The 17,222-nt window shown below is 44.6% G+C and overlaps 1 protein-coding gene and 1 non-coding gene across 2 annotated transcripts in view; one reads left to right on the top strand and one right to left on the bottom strand.

The window, feature by feature from the left end:
• Positions 1–15,917: 15,917 nt before the first annotated feature.
• On the bottom strand, positions 15,918–15,989 carry TRNAD-GUC (transfer RNA aspartic acid (anticodon GUC)). The gene has a single exon. It is a non-coding gene; the product is annotated as a tRNA-Asp (tRNA).
• A 352-nt stretch (positions 15,990–16,341) lies between these two features.
• LTA4H (leukotriene A4 hydrolase) overlaps positions 16,342–17,222 on the top strand; it is a 28,946-nt gene continuing 28,065 nt past the window's right edge. The window contains exon 1 of the mRNA XM_024754374.1: positions 16,342–16,662. Within this exon, the coding sequence (XP_024610142.1) occupies positions 16,504–16,662 (159 nt within the window). The 5' untranslated portion in view covers positions 16,342–16,503. The remainder of the gene's footprint in view (positions 16,663–17,222) is intronic.

Genomic DNA, 17,222 nt, shown 5'->3' on the forward strand with positions numbered 1-17,222 from the left:
ACCATGAATGATCCAAGGATGTTGGAGGCTCATTCCATTGGGTATCGGTCTCTTGGATGTGGAAGGACTGGCTGGTTCAAAGATGCAAGGATAGGGTGCACCCTCTGGCGCTCACACAGAGCCTGGCTCCCCCAAGGTACTGAGCCAACATATGGTGTCATGAATTACATCATCTCTTTATGAACACGGAGCAGGTTCAGCCTGAAGAGGAGAGTAAAGCAGGAGAGAAGCCAAAGAAAGAAAGTGATGGGGAGGAAGGGAAGGAGGACAATGCAGGGAAATGAGGGAGGCCAACACTTCATGTGAATTAGAAAAAGACTTCCCGGGCTTCCCTGGTGGCTCAGTGGTTGAAAGTCCGCCTGCTGATGCAGGGGATGCAGGTTCGTGTCCCGGTCCGGGAAGATCCCACATGCCGCGGAGCGGCTGGGCCCGTGAGCCATGGCCGCTGAGCCTGCACGTCCGGAGCCTGTGCTCTGCAATGGGAGAGGCCACAACAGTGAGAGGCCCACGTACCACAAAAAAAAAAAAAAAAGAAGAAAAAAAGAAAAAGACTTCCCTTTGTCAAGACATGTTACTGCCATTTGTCTCAGCACGGTCATAATATACGCATATATGCTGCGTATGATATGAATGGTGCCCCCCAGAGTTGTTCAGTTTACAACCTGTACAACCAGTCCTAGAAAAGCCATACAAACGTTGAGGGATGGGGATGAGGGTAGGAAATAAGAAAGAAAAGTCACATTGGTAAGAAGTACAAAAATAGAGATTAGAAATAAACATGACGTTATGGACTGAACTGTGTTCCCCCCCAAATTCACATGTTGACTGTATTTGGGGACATAAGGAGATATGGCCCTTAGGGAGGTAATTAAAGTTAAATCAGGTCATAAAGGTAGGGGCCAAATCTAATATGACTGGTGACTTTATAAGAAGAGGAAAGGTACCAAGGATCTCTCCCTGTGTGCATGCACAGAGAAGAGACCATCTACAAGCCAAGAGAGAGGACCCACTGGAAACCAACCCTGTAGACACCTTGATCTTGAACTTGTATCCTCTAGAACTATGAGAAAATAGATGTCTGTCACTTAAGCTACCTAGTCTTTTGTTATGGTAGCCCGAGCGGAGTAATACAGTAGGAAAAAGAGAAAAGGGTCATCACAGTAGAGAGAGAGCAGAGATTAGAGAAAAAGGAGGGGCAGGAGAAAGAAGAAGTTCAGTTCTTTTCTTCATACTGTGCATCTGGGACTTCCGGAGGGAGTTTCAATGAATCTCTCCAAGCACAGTCCCTGGGTTTTGGTTCAATCTCTATTAGTGAGGCACTACTGCCACCTGGTGGCAACATACTTAATCCAGTCATTCATTCACTCAGCAAATATCTATTGAACACCTGCTCCGTGCAAGGAAGGGTGATAAGCATAGGGAATATTAGTAAATACTGATTAACACCTACTATGTGCCAAGCTCTGTCTCATTGATTTACACAGAAAAATGATTTAAACTTCATTACAACCCTCAGGGTATTGTTATCTCTGTTTCACAGAGGAGGAAACTGAAGTACTGAGAAATTCGGTAACTTGCCCAAGAACCTACAGCTAATAAGTGAGACAGTCATCTTGAACAAGGGAGTCTGGCTCCAGAACTCTTTACAGACATGTTCTCTGACCGTACAGTTTCTTCTTAATGAGAGATAAACAACCAGTTTAAAGGAGTTGTGTAATATATTAATAATTTAAAATGTCAGCATATTTTTTTATTACAGATTCTGGTTTTGATTCACCATCAGGAATCCTCTTCACTAAAAGAGGTCACACTTAACTGACTCATTGTACATCCACTGGTCTAGGGCACTGGCCCAGACTGGAAGGGTTTTAAAAAATAGAAAGTCCACATTCCACAGGAGCTATTTTAGCAAGAGGGAGACGGAGGGGCCGGAATATAAGTAGAAGGGAGAGAGAGAGAGAAAGAAACTAGAGAGCTGAATTATCCAACAGGGCAGCCACTAGTCACTGCTTAAATTTTAACTAATTAAATTAGACTGAATTAAAACTTCAGTTCTTCACCTGCACTAATCACGTCTCAGGTGCTCAGTAGACACCTGTGGCCGACGCTGCCATAGTGAACTGCATAAATATAGAGCATTTCCATCATCACAGGAAGTTCCCATTGGACAATTCTGCTGTAGCTCCCTTGTCCTGGAGAGTGGGGTCTTCCCCATGGCCGATCCATGCATGGGTCACAAAAAGACCTCACAGCTGGGAGTCTGCAGATCAGTGACAAAGTCGGAGAGCAGAAGTGCAATAATCCCAGAGCAAAATAGACAGTGCCTCTGCATCCTGCTGACCTGTCCTAGGGTTGGACTGAAAGTGAACATGTTGAGTCTCAATAGGATTCAGCTCCCTTTTTTTTTCCCAATATCTTTATTGGAGTATAATTGCTTCACAATGGTGTATTCGTTTCTGCTGTATAGCAAAGTGAATCAGCTATATGTATACATATATCCCCATATCCCCTCCCTCTTGAGCCTCCCTCCCACCCTCCCTATCCCACCCCTCTAGGTGGTCACAAAGCACCGGGCTGATCTCCCGGTGCTCTGCAGCTGCTTCCCACTAGCCATCCATTTTACATTTGGTAGTGTATATATGTCCATGCTACTCTCTCCCTTCATCCCAGCTTCCTCTCCCCCAACCCCTGCGTCCTCAAGTCCGTTCTCTATGTCTGCGTCTTTATTCCTGCCCTGCCGCTACGTTTATCAGTACTGCTTTTTTAGATTCCATATATGTACATTAGCATACGGTATGTTTTTCTCTTTCTGGCTTACTTCACTCTGTATGACAGACTCTAGGTCCATCCACCTCATTACAAGTAACTCAGTTTCATTCCTTTTTATGGCTGAGTAATATTCCATTGTATATATGTACCACATCTTCTTTATCCATTCATCTGTTGATGGACATTTAGGTTGCTTCCATGTCCTGGCTATTGTAAATAGTGCTGCAATGAACATTGCGGTACATGTATCTTTTTGAATTATAGTTTTCTCAGGGTATATTCAGCTCCTTTTTAAGGTGATGGGATGGAAGAAAGAGGGGCCTTGTTCCTCCTTTCCACTGGATCCTGGAGGTGGTTGGAGGGTGTTGTTATTCATAGCTTTCATGGGTCTCCTTCTTGGCTGGTGGATAGAGAAAGCAAGGACAACCTCACCTCCCAATCTCCATTTCACTCATGGCCTTTGCTTGTAGTTGATGCTCCATTAAATTGTCCAGGAGCTGCCTGTCACTGCAAACTGAGTTCTGCAGGCCTCTGAGCTCCTGGCCCTGCCTTTATGAAGACCTGAAGGTGTCTGTTTAGTAAAAGCTCTTTTTTTGTGACCATCAGGCTTATTTGCTCATAAGCGAGCCTCTGATTCTCCAACATTTATTTTTCCACTTGCGATAAACTGGCAGAGATGCGTGCTTTAGACAGGCTAGTAAAACTCAATGTTAATTTAGGCCAGAAAAAAGCTTACTAAAACAACACAGACACAAACACACCAAATGGGGTAGCACCTAAGCTAACTATTGTTCTACCCCACTCTGTACCACTGCCTTGAGAATTCCTTATCTAGTATCTGTCCCTTCCCTTTCAATCCCACTCCAATCTAATTGACTCCCTTGATCACATCTTGCACCAAGTTCCTTATCCTCCCTAAAGATGTGTGTGCTCTTGGGCTTCCCTGGTGGCGCGGTGGTTAAGAATATGCCTGCCGATGCAGGGGACACGGGTTAAAGCCCTGGGCCGGGAAGATCCCACATAGCATGGAGCAACTAAGCCCGCGCTCCACAACAAGAGAAGCCAACGCAATGAGAAGCCTACGCGCTGCAGTGAAGATTAGCTCCCGCTCGCCGCAACTAGAGAAAGCCCGCACGCAGCAACAAAGACCCAATGTAGCCAGAAATAGATTAATTAATTAATTAATTATTTTAAAAAACGATGTCCCTGCTCTAGAACTATATTCAGTATCTTGTAAGAGCCTATAACAGAAAGGAATCTGAAAAAGAATATATATATATATATATATTCAGTTATCTGTATATAATTGAATCACTTTGCTGTACACCTGAGACATTGTAAATCAACTACACTTCACTTAAAAGAAAAAAAGATGTCCCTGCTCTAGGCTCAGTCCCCTTCAAAACACTCCTCAACTAAATTCATCCAACAAATACTCATTGAGCATCTACTGCCCTCAAAGAATTATGGTCAGGTAGGGAGACATATTGATATAATGAAATAGATATGGACATATAGATATATAATGGAATATATCTGTTGGTTAGTATTCCTTTGGTTGCAAATGATAGAAAACTCCAACTGGCATAAGCTGAAAAGGGGAATTCATTGGCTCATAAAGTCCAAGAGTATATATTGGATTTAGGTGGGGTGTGATCCAGAGGTTCTAACAATGTCACCAGTAGACTCCCACTCTCTCATTTCTTTCTCGCTCTCTTTATTTTGGTGTCATTCTCAAGCACAGCATGATGACAAGAAGGCAGCCAGCAGCCTCAGGCTTACGGTGGGAATGTGTAATGCAGCACAAATTTGGTTTAAAAAAGATCACAACAAAAGAACGACAAAACTTTATCTTTCACGTGATCATTTATACAGGTGACATTATATATTGTATATAATCCCATTCCTTCTCATATAAGAATTGGCCTCTATCCAGTCATACTGTTTGTCAAAGCTGTTATCCCACGGTTCCGCATTTTATAGGAAATGTAGTTTCTCTTTCCGGCTTTTGTTTCCTAAGGTCTGATCTTGCAGACTTTTTTTAGCGAAATGTTGCTCAGTTGAGCCCACCCAGCCACATGAGACAACAATCTAACCCAAACAACCATGAAGAAAAGGAGTTTAACAGAATGTACACACAACCGACTTTCTGCCTGTATACATTTTGTAAATGATAGGCTCTGAAATTGGGCCAATGATCTTGTTATTTGTCATCTGTGTGTTACATCTTCTTAATTAATTAATAAATGTGTACACATTAGTGACTTTGGCCAGATGTTTTCATTATATTTCATTCTTTGGAAACCCTCCAACCTCCACCCTGAAGAAACAATGACTTTCAAAATGGTCTAAGCAAAAGGAAATATACCTTATTCCCAAGGTTTGATGCAGTGGGGGAAAGAAAGGAAGTTAGAAAAAGGCTTGTGGTGAGGCCAGAGTATTGGGTTGTGCTCAAAAAAGGATGTGCTCTGGGATCACACTGCCTGGGTTTGAACCCCAGCTCTGCCTGTTGCAAACTGAGTGACTCGAGCAAATTATTCATCAGGGCCTCGGTTTCCTCCTTTATAAACTGAGGGTGATAATAATGCCAACCTCATGGTAGTAGCCAGCCCCCAAAAAGGCCCGCAACGATCCCCGCCTCCTAGGTATTTGTGGCTTTCTGTATTTCCTTCCTATTGTATCAGGGGTTTTTTATGTGACCAACAGAACATTGCAGAGTGGTGGTATGACACTTTCAAGGCTCAACGATGCTAGCTTAAAGCGGGAAAGATAGCTTTCCAGTGGCCGCTAACTTCTCCTGTTCTAGGGGACAGGAAACCTCAATGAATCCCTGCCCTGATCACCAAGACAGGATGGAGTGGACAGTCCCAGGGCACATAGTCATCTCGTGTAAACTGCAGTGGAGCTATCCTTTGGAAATACATCTGGAGGTTCAAGAAGTGTGTTATTTTTCTGAATTTGCCTTTGGTATCTGACTTTCCTCTTAACCATCAACCTCACTGGGAGTACCTTCCCTTTCAATTACCCATCCAAAGTTTACACATTCATCCAGAAAGGGTTTCCAGAGTGGGCTGAACACATACACACAGTAATCGTTTGCGTGTGGGCAGGAAATATTAAATCTCTAATACTATTTATGCCTCTGCTCTGTTTCATAAGCATGACTTCTGAGACGTAATCACATGCAACAGCATTCGTTCTTCTACTGTTTCTTTAACTTCTCTCAGTGGGTAATGTCTCCCCTGCCCCTGGTTGAAACCTCCTGTAGACTCCTGACTCTTCTGGACACTCAGGTCACTCAGAGATCTAAGGTCACATTTCACAAACTGCAGACTCAAAGCAGAAGGTAGAATGTAGCATAAATGAGCCACAAGAAAATGACAGAACTAAAGATTCTCCTACTCCAAGATGAAGTAGGCACATTGACTTAAGGAACAAAACAAAACAATGATGATCAAAATCAGATCTGACAAGAAGGTATGCAACCCCCCCGTGCCAAATCAATATTATCAAGATGGTTATTTAAAATAAATGTTTATATTCACAATCCCTGACAATGAACTTTGCCCTCCGTGTATTCTGTGCCTTAGTCATTAATTCTATTAACACATGTAGAGAAGTTATAAATGAGCAAACATGTATTGAGGGTGTGCCCCAAATTTTTACTGATATTAGTTAGCAATTAAAAAATTTAGAGACCCCTGCATTATGGTTCAATGCAAGCCTCACTGCTTCCAGGAAGATGCCCACTGATCTCTCTATTGAATTCCTACAGCATTTGCAGACTGGTCCACCTGAATGCCCGTTAATTATTCAGTCTCCCACACTGATCTTTAGCGATTTCACTTTATGGTCTCCGTTTTCCCAATAGGTTTATGAACTTCCCAGGGACAAGCAGGCATCCATGCTGCTTGGTGCCCACGAAAGGTGTCTTATGTTGCTGCCAAGTTGTGGTTATGCCTGCTGTGAGTATCTAAGTTTGGAAGTTCTGTGGTTCTCTCTCTCCAAGTGAAGACCAAGGTTGGGGGGGTGGCGCGGGGGGCAGGGAGGTGAGGAGAAGGAAAATAGAAAAACTCAAAAGAATCTGGAAGATTTGCTCTGTTTGATTCCTTCAAGAACAGAAATAAAAGTCAAATCTATCACAAAATATCACTTAATTTCCAATTTTATATTATTCTAGTTTAATGACTCTGCTCAGAAATAAAGAGGAAGCATTTGAGGACTGAGAGACTGAGAAATTCTGGGGACCCAAAGCGTCTTAGACAAAGCAATAACTTCAGCTTCCTTGATTAGGGCTTTTCTTTCCGTCTTTCTCCTTCCTTTGTTCCTCACCCCCTCCTCTCCCTTCTGTTTCTCCTTCCACATCCACTGAGGACCCACCACGTTGTTTGTACTGAGCTGGGTGCTGTGAGACAGTTAAGGTAGGCTTGGAAGAAGCCTACCAGCTAACCCCTCTGGGAACAGAGGGAGAGAAGTTGAAACAAACAAGAGCTTCCCTGGTGGCACAGTGGTTGAGAGTCAACCTGCCGATGCGAGGGACACAGGTTCGTGCCCCGGTCCGGGAGGATCCCACATGCCGCGGAGCGACTGGGCCCGTGAGCCATGGCCGCTGAGCCTGCGCGTCCGGAGCCTGTGCTCCGCAACGGGAGAGGCCACAGCAGTGAGAGGCCCGCGTACCGCAAAAACAAAACAAAACAAATACAAACTAACTGAACTACGAGCAGTATATACAATTGATTGATTGTCCTTATCTGTAGCAGTTATGTTTCATAAAGTCACCTTGAACACTGGATTAGTGAATCCTGAACCATGGCTCCCTGGGGAAACACAGCAGGTTTCTGAGAGCCTCTGATCATCACATTTTCATCAGCCAGTGAATATATAACCTTGTTTCATGTGTGTTTCTGTCTAAAGTCACTACTATACAGTTGATTCATCAACATTGAACTCACGGCCAACAGCACTTGAACTCACACCTGTACAAAGTTCATCTATAACACACGTGAGTTCCCCATGGGGCACATCGCAGCCTTCTCGCGCTTAGGAACACGAGACAGCACTCTAGCATTGTCTTGGAGGATATTTTAAACAGCGAAATCACCAACAATAAGCGCAAAAATGTGAAAAACGTGAGACTAAATAAACCACAAAAATGACAAGTATTCACAGTATAAGAAGCAGAAACAAGAAAGCTGAGCTCAACCTCAGCTGCGCAAGTCGAAATTTTTACAGCTCTGTTTGTGTGCACAGATGACCGCAAGTATTGATTTGGGGGCAGAAAATAAATTTTAGCAAGTAGGCAAACTCACAAATACGAAGTCTGCGACCAATGAGGGTTGACGTGTGTGTGTGTGTGTGTGTGTGTGTGTGTGTGTGTGTAACATTTGCACTGAGAAAATTTAAGGACCCAAAGGGAAAGGAAAATACATTAGAAAAATATTCATGGAGAAAGGGGGCGGTGAACAGAGGTGAGAGAAGGGGGTCTTCTAGCAGGGACCTGGACGAGTACAGCTGAGCACGGTGAGGTGTGTCTGTGGGAAAGGAAGTGGGGTTTGACTGGAGAAGTTGGCTGCGCTTGGGAGCCAAGAGGAAGCAGCTTGGAAGGGCGGTGGGAACCAGGTGGAAGAGGAAGAATGTGCCTCAGCTTGAGAAATACCGAGACACGTCTGCGGGAGAAGGTGAAGACTGTCAAAACTGTGAGCTTCTTACACGAGCTGCTCAACTCCAAATACTAAGTAAGAGGGGCCTTTGATAAGAAATGACAGAATAATAGTTAGTTCCTCAAACACGGATTTGTAGATGAGAAGACTGTTTAGGAGGAAAGCCATTGGGGGTGGGGGGTCTTTGCTGAAAACATATTTCACCAGCAAGTAGTAATAACAGGCTCTGTTGGCAAAACAAGAGAAATTGGGCTCAAAGCCATCCAATGTCAGACAGAAATTTTGCTTTTGAAAACGCAACCCGGTAGACACTTGTCAAATCCAACTCATGCTTTAGAACAAAAGGTAGAAGTACCTGTTCTGATGAAATACCACTGGCCTCTTTGTAGGAAAAATGTAAGTAGAGCTGGAATCTCTGAGTCAGGAAAAAACCCGGTAGAGCTAAACCTTGCAATCAGTCACACCTAGAAAAGAAACAGAAGTGACCGAGGGGGAAATAAAGTATGATCTAAACCAGTACTTGCGAAGAATTTTATTCTTATAACTTGAAAACAACTTCCCTCCCTGCCTGATCCACCTTCACAAGTTGGAGGGTTGTTGGGTTTGTGTCCATGACTAGAGATCCTGTGTTGCCCCAGTGACTGATTTTTCGCTTGGTGCAGGGGTCCCATAGGAAATTTCCTGGAGAAACGCTGTCCAAACTTCAAAGCAGCACATCAAAACCTGGCTACAATATGTTCACCAAAGACATGTTCTGGAATGTCCATAGCAGTGTTATTCCCAGAACTGAAAATCACTCTGATGTCCATCCACAGTAGAATGGATAAATTGTGGTCTGTCCACACGTGTCATACTACACAGCCATGAGAATGCACAACCTGGAACTGCACACAACAATATGGAGGGTCCACAAACGTCACGAGCTAAAGAAGTCAGGCACGAGTGGACCTCCTGCACGTTTCCACTTATATAAAGGAAATATAAAGAGCAGAACAGGTTGAAGTAATAAGTTACTGCAAGTCAGGCAGTAGTTACCCCTAGGGAGTGAGATTTATAGGGACTGGAAGGGAATTTGGCGGGGCATCTAGTGGGGTGGTGGTCATGTTCTGTGTCTCATCTGGCTACTGCTTGCACCGGTGTGTTCAATTCATAAAGTTCAGAGAGTTATACACTTATGTGAGGTGCAATTTTATGAATGGATAGTTGGCTTCAAGAAAAATGTTTTTAAAGTGTATACCATTAGCAAGAGGGTGGTAAGCGCATTCCCTGTTGCAAGCAAACATATTGCCTGGTGACATCAGAGGACAAGGAAGTGCTCAGAGGGTAGTTTTCTCTCTGCCCCATAGTCAACACAGAGCAACGCACCGAGTACAAGGAAGCCTGGAACCTCATATGAAATCTCATTCGTTCATTTACACATTCGTTCATTCATACTACAAACATGCTTTGAGAGAGAAAATATACGTCTGGGACTTATATTTACTGACAGTCATGCACAGTGCAGTCGAGTGCTGTGCTGGGGATGGCATTAAGGTGTTATGGGAGTGCTGATTTGAGGGTCCAGGGCTGTGAACTCCAAGAGAAGGAGTCCTGCCAAGTCTGATTAACTCTGGAACTGAATTTCCTCCAACTTCCAAAGTATCCTTTGAGCCTATAAGGCAGTGGTTTAATTTAATGTACACATGAATCACCTGGGAATGCCGATTGTGGTCCCCCAGGTCCGGGATGGGGGCGGGGCTGACAGCTGCTGGTGCTGGAACCATTCTGTGTGGGTTACCAGAGACTGTCACGTGACCAGAGTGATTTTTTTTTTTTTTTTTGGGGGGGCTCGAACCCAGGACAGCTTGACAATCTCTCTTGTTCAGGCTGGTCTCTCCCGAGGGCACAGGCAGAGAAACAAGACAGGCCGTGGTGGGAGACCAGGTAACGGATGAGGCTCTCTTGACTCTGCCTGCTTCCAACCTTGTGAGGGAGGGAGAGAGAGAGGCGGTGCAAGGAGAGGGGGCAGGTGGAGGGCCGGGTGTTTTACGAAACTGGAAGGACTTTGTCTCGTGTTCCTTTCATTTCTGGCTCCCCAGCTGCCCAAACCTTTTCTTGACAGGAAGAAGAGACTGGAGATGTGAATGTAAATCTAAAATTCTTATAGAAGGCTGCGCAAGCACAACCAGATTTGACAGAAAAATGCAGAAACGAGTCAGGGCTGCCTCAACCCTTTGGGGAGCTAAATATAAAAAGAGGTGGCTGAAACCTTCTGTTTTCTCACCCACTGGAAGGAGGATGTGAAGGGCATCACATATACCTTGTTCCATTAGGGAAAGAGATCCTACTAGACTCCCACCCAGACCCAGGCTGGAGGGAAGGGAGGAAGCGTCCTGAGGAGGCAGAGGAGGGCCCTGCCGTGGAGCAGCGGGGCGCCGGGCAGCGTGAAGAGGCTTCCAGATCAAGGGAGAGCAAGGGAGAGCGGAGATCTCGGGCAAGTTGTGTTCAGCACGGCTGAAGCGCGGCAGGTGGAGCTGACTGCAGGGCTCCAGAGCCAGGGAGCTTCACGTAAATAAGAAGTCACAGATGGCTGTTTTGGGTTCTGCTTGCAGGTTTTGGGTCTGGTGACATTATTTTTTTTTAAATATCCACAAATCACTTTTTTTGAATAGGTAATATGTTCACATACATCAAAATTCAAAAGGCTTAACAGGTTACTTGGTTGAAATATCTCCCTCTCAGCTCTGCTTCTTAGCCACGTCACTTCCCCTCCCCACAGGCAAACCATACCATGAGTTTTTTGAGATACCTTCCGGAATATTTTACATAGGTATGAGCAAACTTTACATATATTCTCCTTCTCCCTTTTATATAAAAATAGGCAGTCATCCATAATCTTATTCTGTCGGACTCCCTGACCACACACAAGCCCTTATCTTTCCAGTTAAGGACCCTGATTCCAGCCGTCCTCTGGCCCGCCAGGAACCCTAACCCGCTGCCTCTACCTCTTCAAGGTCTCTCACACCTCTGGTGTCTGCACCTTGCCATGCTTCACTAAACCACCCCTAGGCAGCCACGTCTACCCAAAAGGTAGAGAATATCTAGTGCAGAGTAGATTAGAAAGAATGCTCTAGCAGAAAACACAAGACAGGGGGAAGAAAGCCGATCTGATAACTTTTTTCAAACTTATGCGATAGTCCACAATAAAGTGGTGAAAAATGGATGGACAAAAGTAAGTATCTGGGGCAAAACTGATAAACCCATCCAACAGAGACCAGGTGTCTTGGTAAAGACTGAGTTCCCAGGAGATGATAGAAAACCCAAAATAACTGTCTTAAACCAAGTGGAAGTTATTTCTCTCTTAAGGAGAGGAAATCCAGTTCACAGGGGCCTTCCACGATCACCAGAGACCTGGCTAGCTCCAGCCCATAGCTCCTTCTATGCTGCTACTTCACCATCCTCGCCATGGTTCCAACCTCGTGATACAACGTGATAGTTAGAGCTTTAGCCATAAAGTCTGCATTCCAGATAGCAGAATAGGCAAAGCGTTTATTAAAGAAATCCCTGTTAAGGACACTTCCTAAAAGTCATAACTGACAATTCTGCTTACCTTCCGTTGGCCAGAACTTAGTTATATGGCCATAACTTCAAAGAAGTCTGGGAAACGTAGTCCTCTGGGAGGCCACGTATCCAGCTAAACATCGAAGGTTTTACTACTAAAAATGAAAAGAAATATATCTATTGGGGAACAGCTAATGGTCTCTACCATGTCAGATGTATTACCTGGATTTTAGATTCTCTACCCCCAGAATTGTTCTTTCCCAAACACATCTCTGCTTTTTGCCCCATGACTTGATTCGTTTTTTTTAATTAATTAGTTAATTTTTGGCTGCATTGGATCTTTGTTGTTGCGTGCGGGCTTTCTCTAGTTGCAGCGAGCGGGGGCTATTCTTCGTTGCGGTGCGCGGGCTTCTCATTGCCGTGTCTCCTCTTGTTGCGGAGCACGGGCTCTAAGCGTGTGGGCTTCGGGAGTTGAGGCGCGAGGGCCATGCCTTGATTCTTGGTACTATTTCTACCTGGAAAGCTGCCCACCTCCCATTCCCCATGCTCAATCTTACAGCCTTTACCACTTTTCCTATTAAAATCCTGCTTGTCCTTCAAGCCTCATCTCAAATGCGACACCATCCATGTTGTTATTCTTGACCTTCCCTAAAGGGAAAGAACCTGTCCCTCTAGAACTTCATTTATAGTTCTCCTTGGGCCTTGGCCTTCATCTCAACATCATGCTATCTTAGGTCATTGGCATAGCTTATAACAGAGTGTAAATTATCCAGCCCCTAGGAGAGAAACTCCCCTCACTCTATTCTCGGTAGCACAGTGTAGTAGAACACACTTAATATCTGCAAACTGTACTGACTATTTAAAGAAGGGAAAGGTCTATGTGAAGTAAGGGGGAAAAGAAATGAGAAGTCTTTATACTCTTTTAAGGAAAGCGTTAATGCACCAATTGCAATTCCCTGAATTTCCTGAATGTAAATGCATTTCAAAACATATGATCATTGCTAATGTTGCAGACTCTTTTTAGAGGCCTAATTTAGCGTGATTTGCTTCCCATTTCCCAGGTCTTCCTAAAAACTCATGCTAACAAAACAAGGGGAAAATATGTATTAAAATTATCAAAATAGACAAAATAAAAGCCAGCTGAAATAATGGTACTAGCTAACACATAACAAAGTATCATTCTAGGCCAAGCGCAGTGCTGAGCGTTTCACAGACATGATCTCATTTCATCCTTTCAACAACCCCATAAGGCAGAGGTACCTCAATTGTCCTGAGGGGACTGAGGCCTAGAGGGATTAAGTAACTTTTCAAGGTAGAGTCGCAGGGCAATAGAGCTGAAATACCTCCTGCTCATATGGCTCTGTAAATACATGTGCATTTCTTTTCATAAAACTTTATGTAACTCATCTTTTTCATCCTTAATAAAATCTCCTTTTGATGGGAGTCTGGGATTAGCAGAGGCAAACTATTATATACAGGATGGATAAACAACAAGGTCCTACTATACAGCACAGGGAACTATATTCAGTATCCTGTGACAAACCGTAATGGAAAAGAATATGAAAAAGAATATATATATAAAACCAAGTCACTTTGCTGTACAGAAGAAATTAACACAACATTGTCAATCAACTATACTTCTATAAAATTAAAATCTCCTTTTGTATATACACCCTGATATTATCTTTATTTTACAGAAGCATGGAAAGCTTCATTTTAAAAACTCAACCCACCATTGGATATGAATAACCCTCCTATTGTGTGTGAATTGTCAATTTTGTACACTCTGTATTTGGGAGTCAGTGGCATCTTAGAAAACAATTCCTATTGCATATCTATCTTTTGGTTCATCTATTAATCAATTTGAGGAATTCATTTGTGGTTGTCTGTGGATATGTCTTCTGGAACACAGAGGCGTAAACTCCGTGGGTTACTGGTAATCAATAATGGAAGATGATGATGTTGACATTCTTTTATTAAAACAAACAAACTATACTCTCTCCAGTAGGAAGATAATTTGATTGTGTATTCTTCTACTAAATCAATTCTACTGTATCATATTTGTCACCCTAGATTTGGTGACACCAGGAACACTTTTAGGCCTCAAAAAGTGTTTGCTAACATCAATCATGCCACGGATTCTTAGGCCCTATGGAATTAGGATTTATGCACGTGTAAGGTATTCCATGTCATAATTTAGGATGTTTTAATTTTGTTTCCCTCTGGCTTACAGGGGCCAACACAAGGATACTCAAACGTATATATAGCCTCTCTTTCTGTTGCTGAGGTCAAGTTTAATTGTTAGATCACTTTGATACAGAATGGAGTGACGCAGCACTTTCCAACTGCTCAATTCATCTTCTCTAGAAATCTTTCACCTCTAAACATGTTGAAGTTTCCCTCTCCCTGAAAACATAAAAAATGCTTTCTCAGCACCATACTCCTCCCTATTCCTCTTTTTCCTTCCCTTCTCACACTGGCCACACGTCTTGAGAGAACAGCCTCTGCCCTATTTCCTCTCTGCTCTTTTATTGCTCAGTCACTGTTCTGTGGCGTCCACCTTCAACTAAACCACAAAAGTCAACAAAACCACCATCTTCCCACCTCCATCCCACTGCCAAATCCAAGGAAGACTTTTTACTTCTTATTGTAATAGCCCTCTAGGCTGTATTTGACATTGCTGCTTGGTTCTTTCTAGTTTATTTCATGAGTTCCTCTTACTCTAGCACCACCCACCCCCCTTTTAAATAAAATTTCAGCTTTATTGCGGTATAAATGACAAATAAAATGTTAAGGTATTTAAAGTGTGCGTCGTGGTGACTTGTTATACATATACATTGTGAAAGGATTTTTCCCATCCTCTAGCCTTTTTTTCTTAAATTCTGGTGTTCTCCCAGCTTCCCACCTGTTTTCACTGCTCTTTTTACACACTGTCCTAGGGCTGAGTTTACCCACTGTCATAGTTTCACCCACCACATTATGTGATACTCTCATATCTACCTGAAACTTCCCCAGAGCTACTGACTTAAATACCCAAGTGTCTCAAGGACATCTCCACTCTGACTCCCATACATTCTCAAACTCCATTTGTCCCAAATTAAACTTAGAGCTTTCCCACCTAAATCTGTCCTCTTCACGTAGTCTCTTCCTTTGTTTAATGATTATCCAGCCACTGAAGCCAAGAATCTGAGAAATCATCTTAGGCTCCTTCTTAATGTGAAATCACTCATCTCTTAAGTATTTCCTCCATTCCTTCCTCTCTATCTGTACTTATTACATATTACATATCACCTATGTCAGGCCCCCAGCATCTTCTTCCTGGACTATTTTAACAGTGGTTTCCCAACTCTCCTGACTCTGGTTTTGATACCTCATATCCATTCTCTGAACACTACCACTGTTCCTTTGATAACATGAATCTGACCATGTCACTCCCCTGTTTAGAATTCTTCAATGAGTCCCCCATTCATGCATTCAAGATTAAAGGTCCAGCGGTTTAAGGTCCTTTGACACGCGTGCTTTTCCAATTTTGCCAGTTTCAACTCTGAGGTCCCATTTTTTAGGCAAGTCGTCCTTCAACCCTTCCTCACTTCCAGGATGTCCCAGCTCTGCACTCCCCTTGCGGCCACTGCACACTCATATCATAGAATTCTCTCATTACAGTATACTGAGGTAATCCTTCTAAGTTTCTAAGGCGGGAATGTGGCTGATTTCCATTTTAGATCTCCAGGGCCTGGAAAGGTACATAATGAGCACTAAATAAATACTTGTTGAATGACAGAACTGAGCTCACTTGTACTGGGTTGCCAACATGGAAGCAGTAACAAAACAGCTTTAAAATCTAAATCTTGACGTTGACTCTTTCTTTCACAATTGCTTTTGAAATGTTTGTATGAACATTTTCGTTTTATTAGCGAGGGGAAAAAAAAAAAAAAAACATTTCTGTGCCTCCCCGTCGGGGAATCGAACCCCGGTCTCCCGCGTGACAGGCGGGGATACTCACCACTATACTAACGAGGAACTGCACGAACGTTGCCTTTCTGGGAGGCCTCTTATCCCTTTTTACCCCGCCCCTTGCCATTTGCAACTACCAGGAGGCCTGATATTCTTCTACTGCTATTGCAATTTCCAGAGAAGTTGAATGGAACTAAAATGGAAGCGTTCAGTTTGATCTCCCCGCCGCACTTAATTCCATCGGCTTACCCTTCCTCTAACTTCTACTCCCTTCCTTTTCCTCCCCCTCCTCTTCCTCCCCTTTCGGAAGCAACATCAACCCACCTCTGCACCCCTCAACACACACACTCCCAGAGAGCAAAGCGCACGCCTTGTCGCGCTGCACCACGGGACTTGTAGTTCCATCCATGCCGTACCGCACGCTCCTCCGACTTTAAGGAACTTCCTTTCCCGGCGGGCGCCGCGAACCCCTCCTCCTCCGCTTTACCTCCCTCCCGCCTTCTCTCGCTCTCAGTCGAGTAGTCAGTCTGGCAGCGGAGTGTTGGGGTGCTGATCGCGTGCAGCGGGACTCCGCACAGCCATGCCCGAGGTAGTGGATACGTGCTCCTTGGCCTCCCCTGCGTCCGTCTGCCGGACCAAGCACCTGCACCTGCGCTGCAGCGTCGATTTTACGCGCCGGGTACTGACCGGGACCGCCGCACTCACCGTCCAGTCCCAGGAGGACAATCTGCGCAGCCTGGTACGGTGGGACAGGCTCCCAGTGCCCGCCTCTCCCCGGCCACCTGCCTCTCGTCTCTCACCCCGCTTCGGCCCCTTCCCGGTCCCACACCCCCGCCTGCTTTGCACATCCCTCGGTGCTCCTCCGCAGCCCGCAACCCGTGTTCTGCACCTCCTCTTCAGCCCACACTCATTTCTCAGCGTCCCCTTCTTCAGCCCCCACGCACCCCATATCGATCCCTCCCAACCCAACTTGAGTCTCTGCAGTCCTTCCTCACCCACTACGTATACCTGCCTTCTCCTCCACCCCTTCCCCCAAAGCCTCCTTCCCAGTCCCTGGACACATCCCAGGGCCCATTCCACGCCCCGCTTCTCACCCAGCGCTCAAGTTTCATTTTAGCACGAATCCCTCTTCCTCCGCTAATCCTAGTTCCCAGCGCTAATGCCCCCTGTGGTCTCCCCATATCCTCGGCCTGCAGCCCAGAACTCCCTCCTCAGGCCCCAGAATTCTTCCAGTCCCCAGTGCACCTTCCTCAGTCCACAGTCTCAGCTAAGTCTCGGGCCCTATATCCTGCCGATTCT

This window comes from Neophocaena asiaeorientalis, unplaced genomic scaffold (assembly GCF_003031525.2).
Source record: "Neophocaena asiaeorientalis asiaeorientalis breed wild unplaced genomic scaffold, Neophocaena_asiaeorientalis_V1.1 scaffold92, whole genome shotgun sequence".
NCBI lineage: Eukaryota > Metazoa > Chordata > Mammalia > Artiodactyla > Phocoenidae > Neophocaena > Neophocaena asiaeorientalis.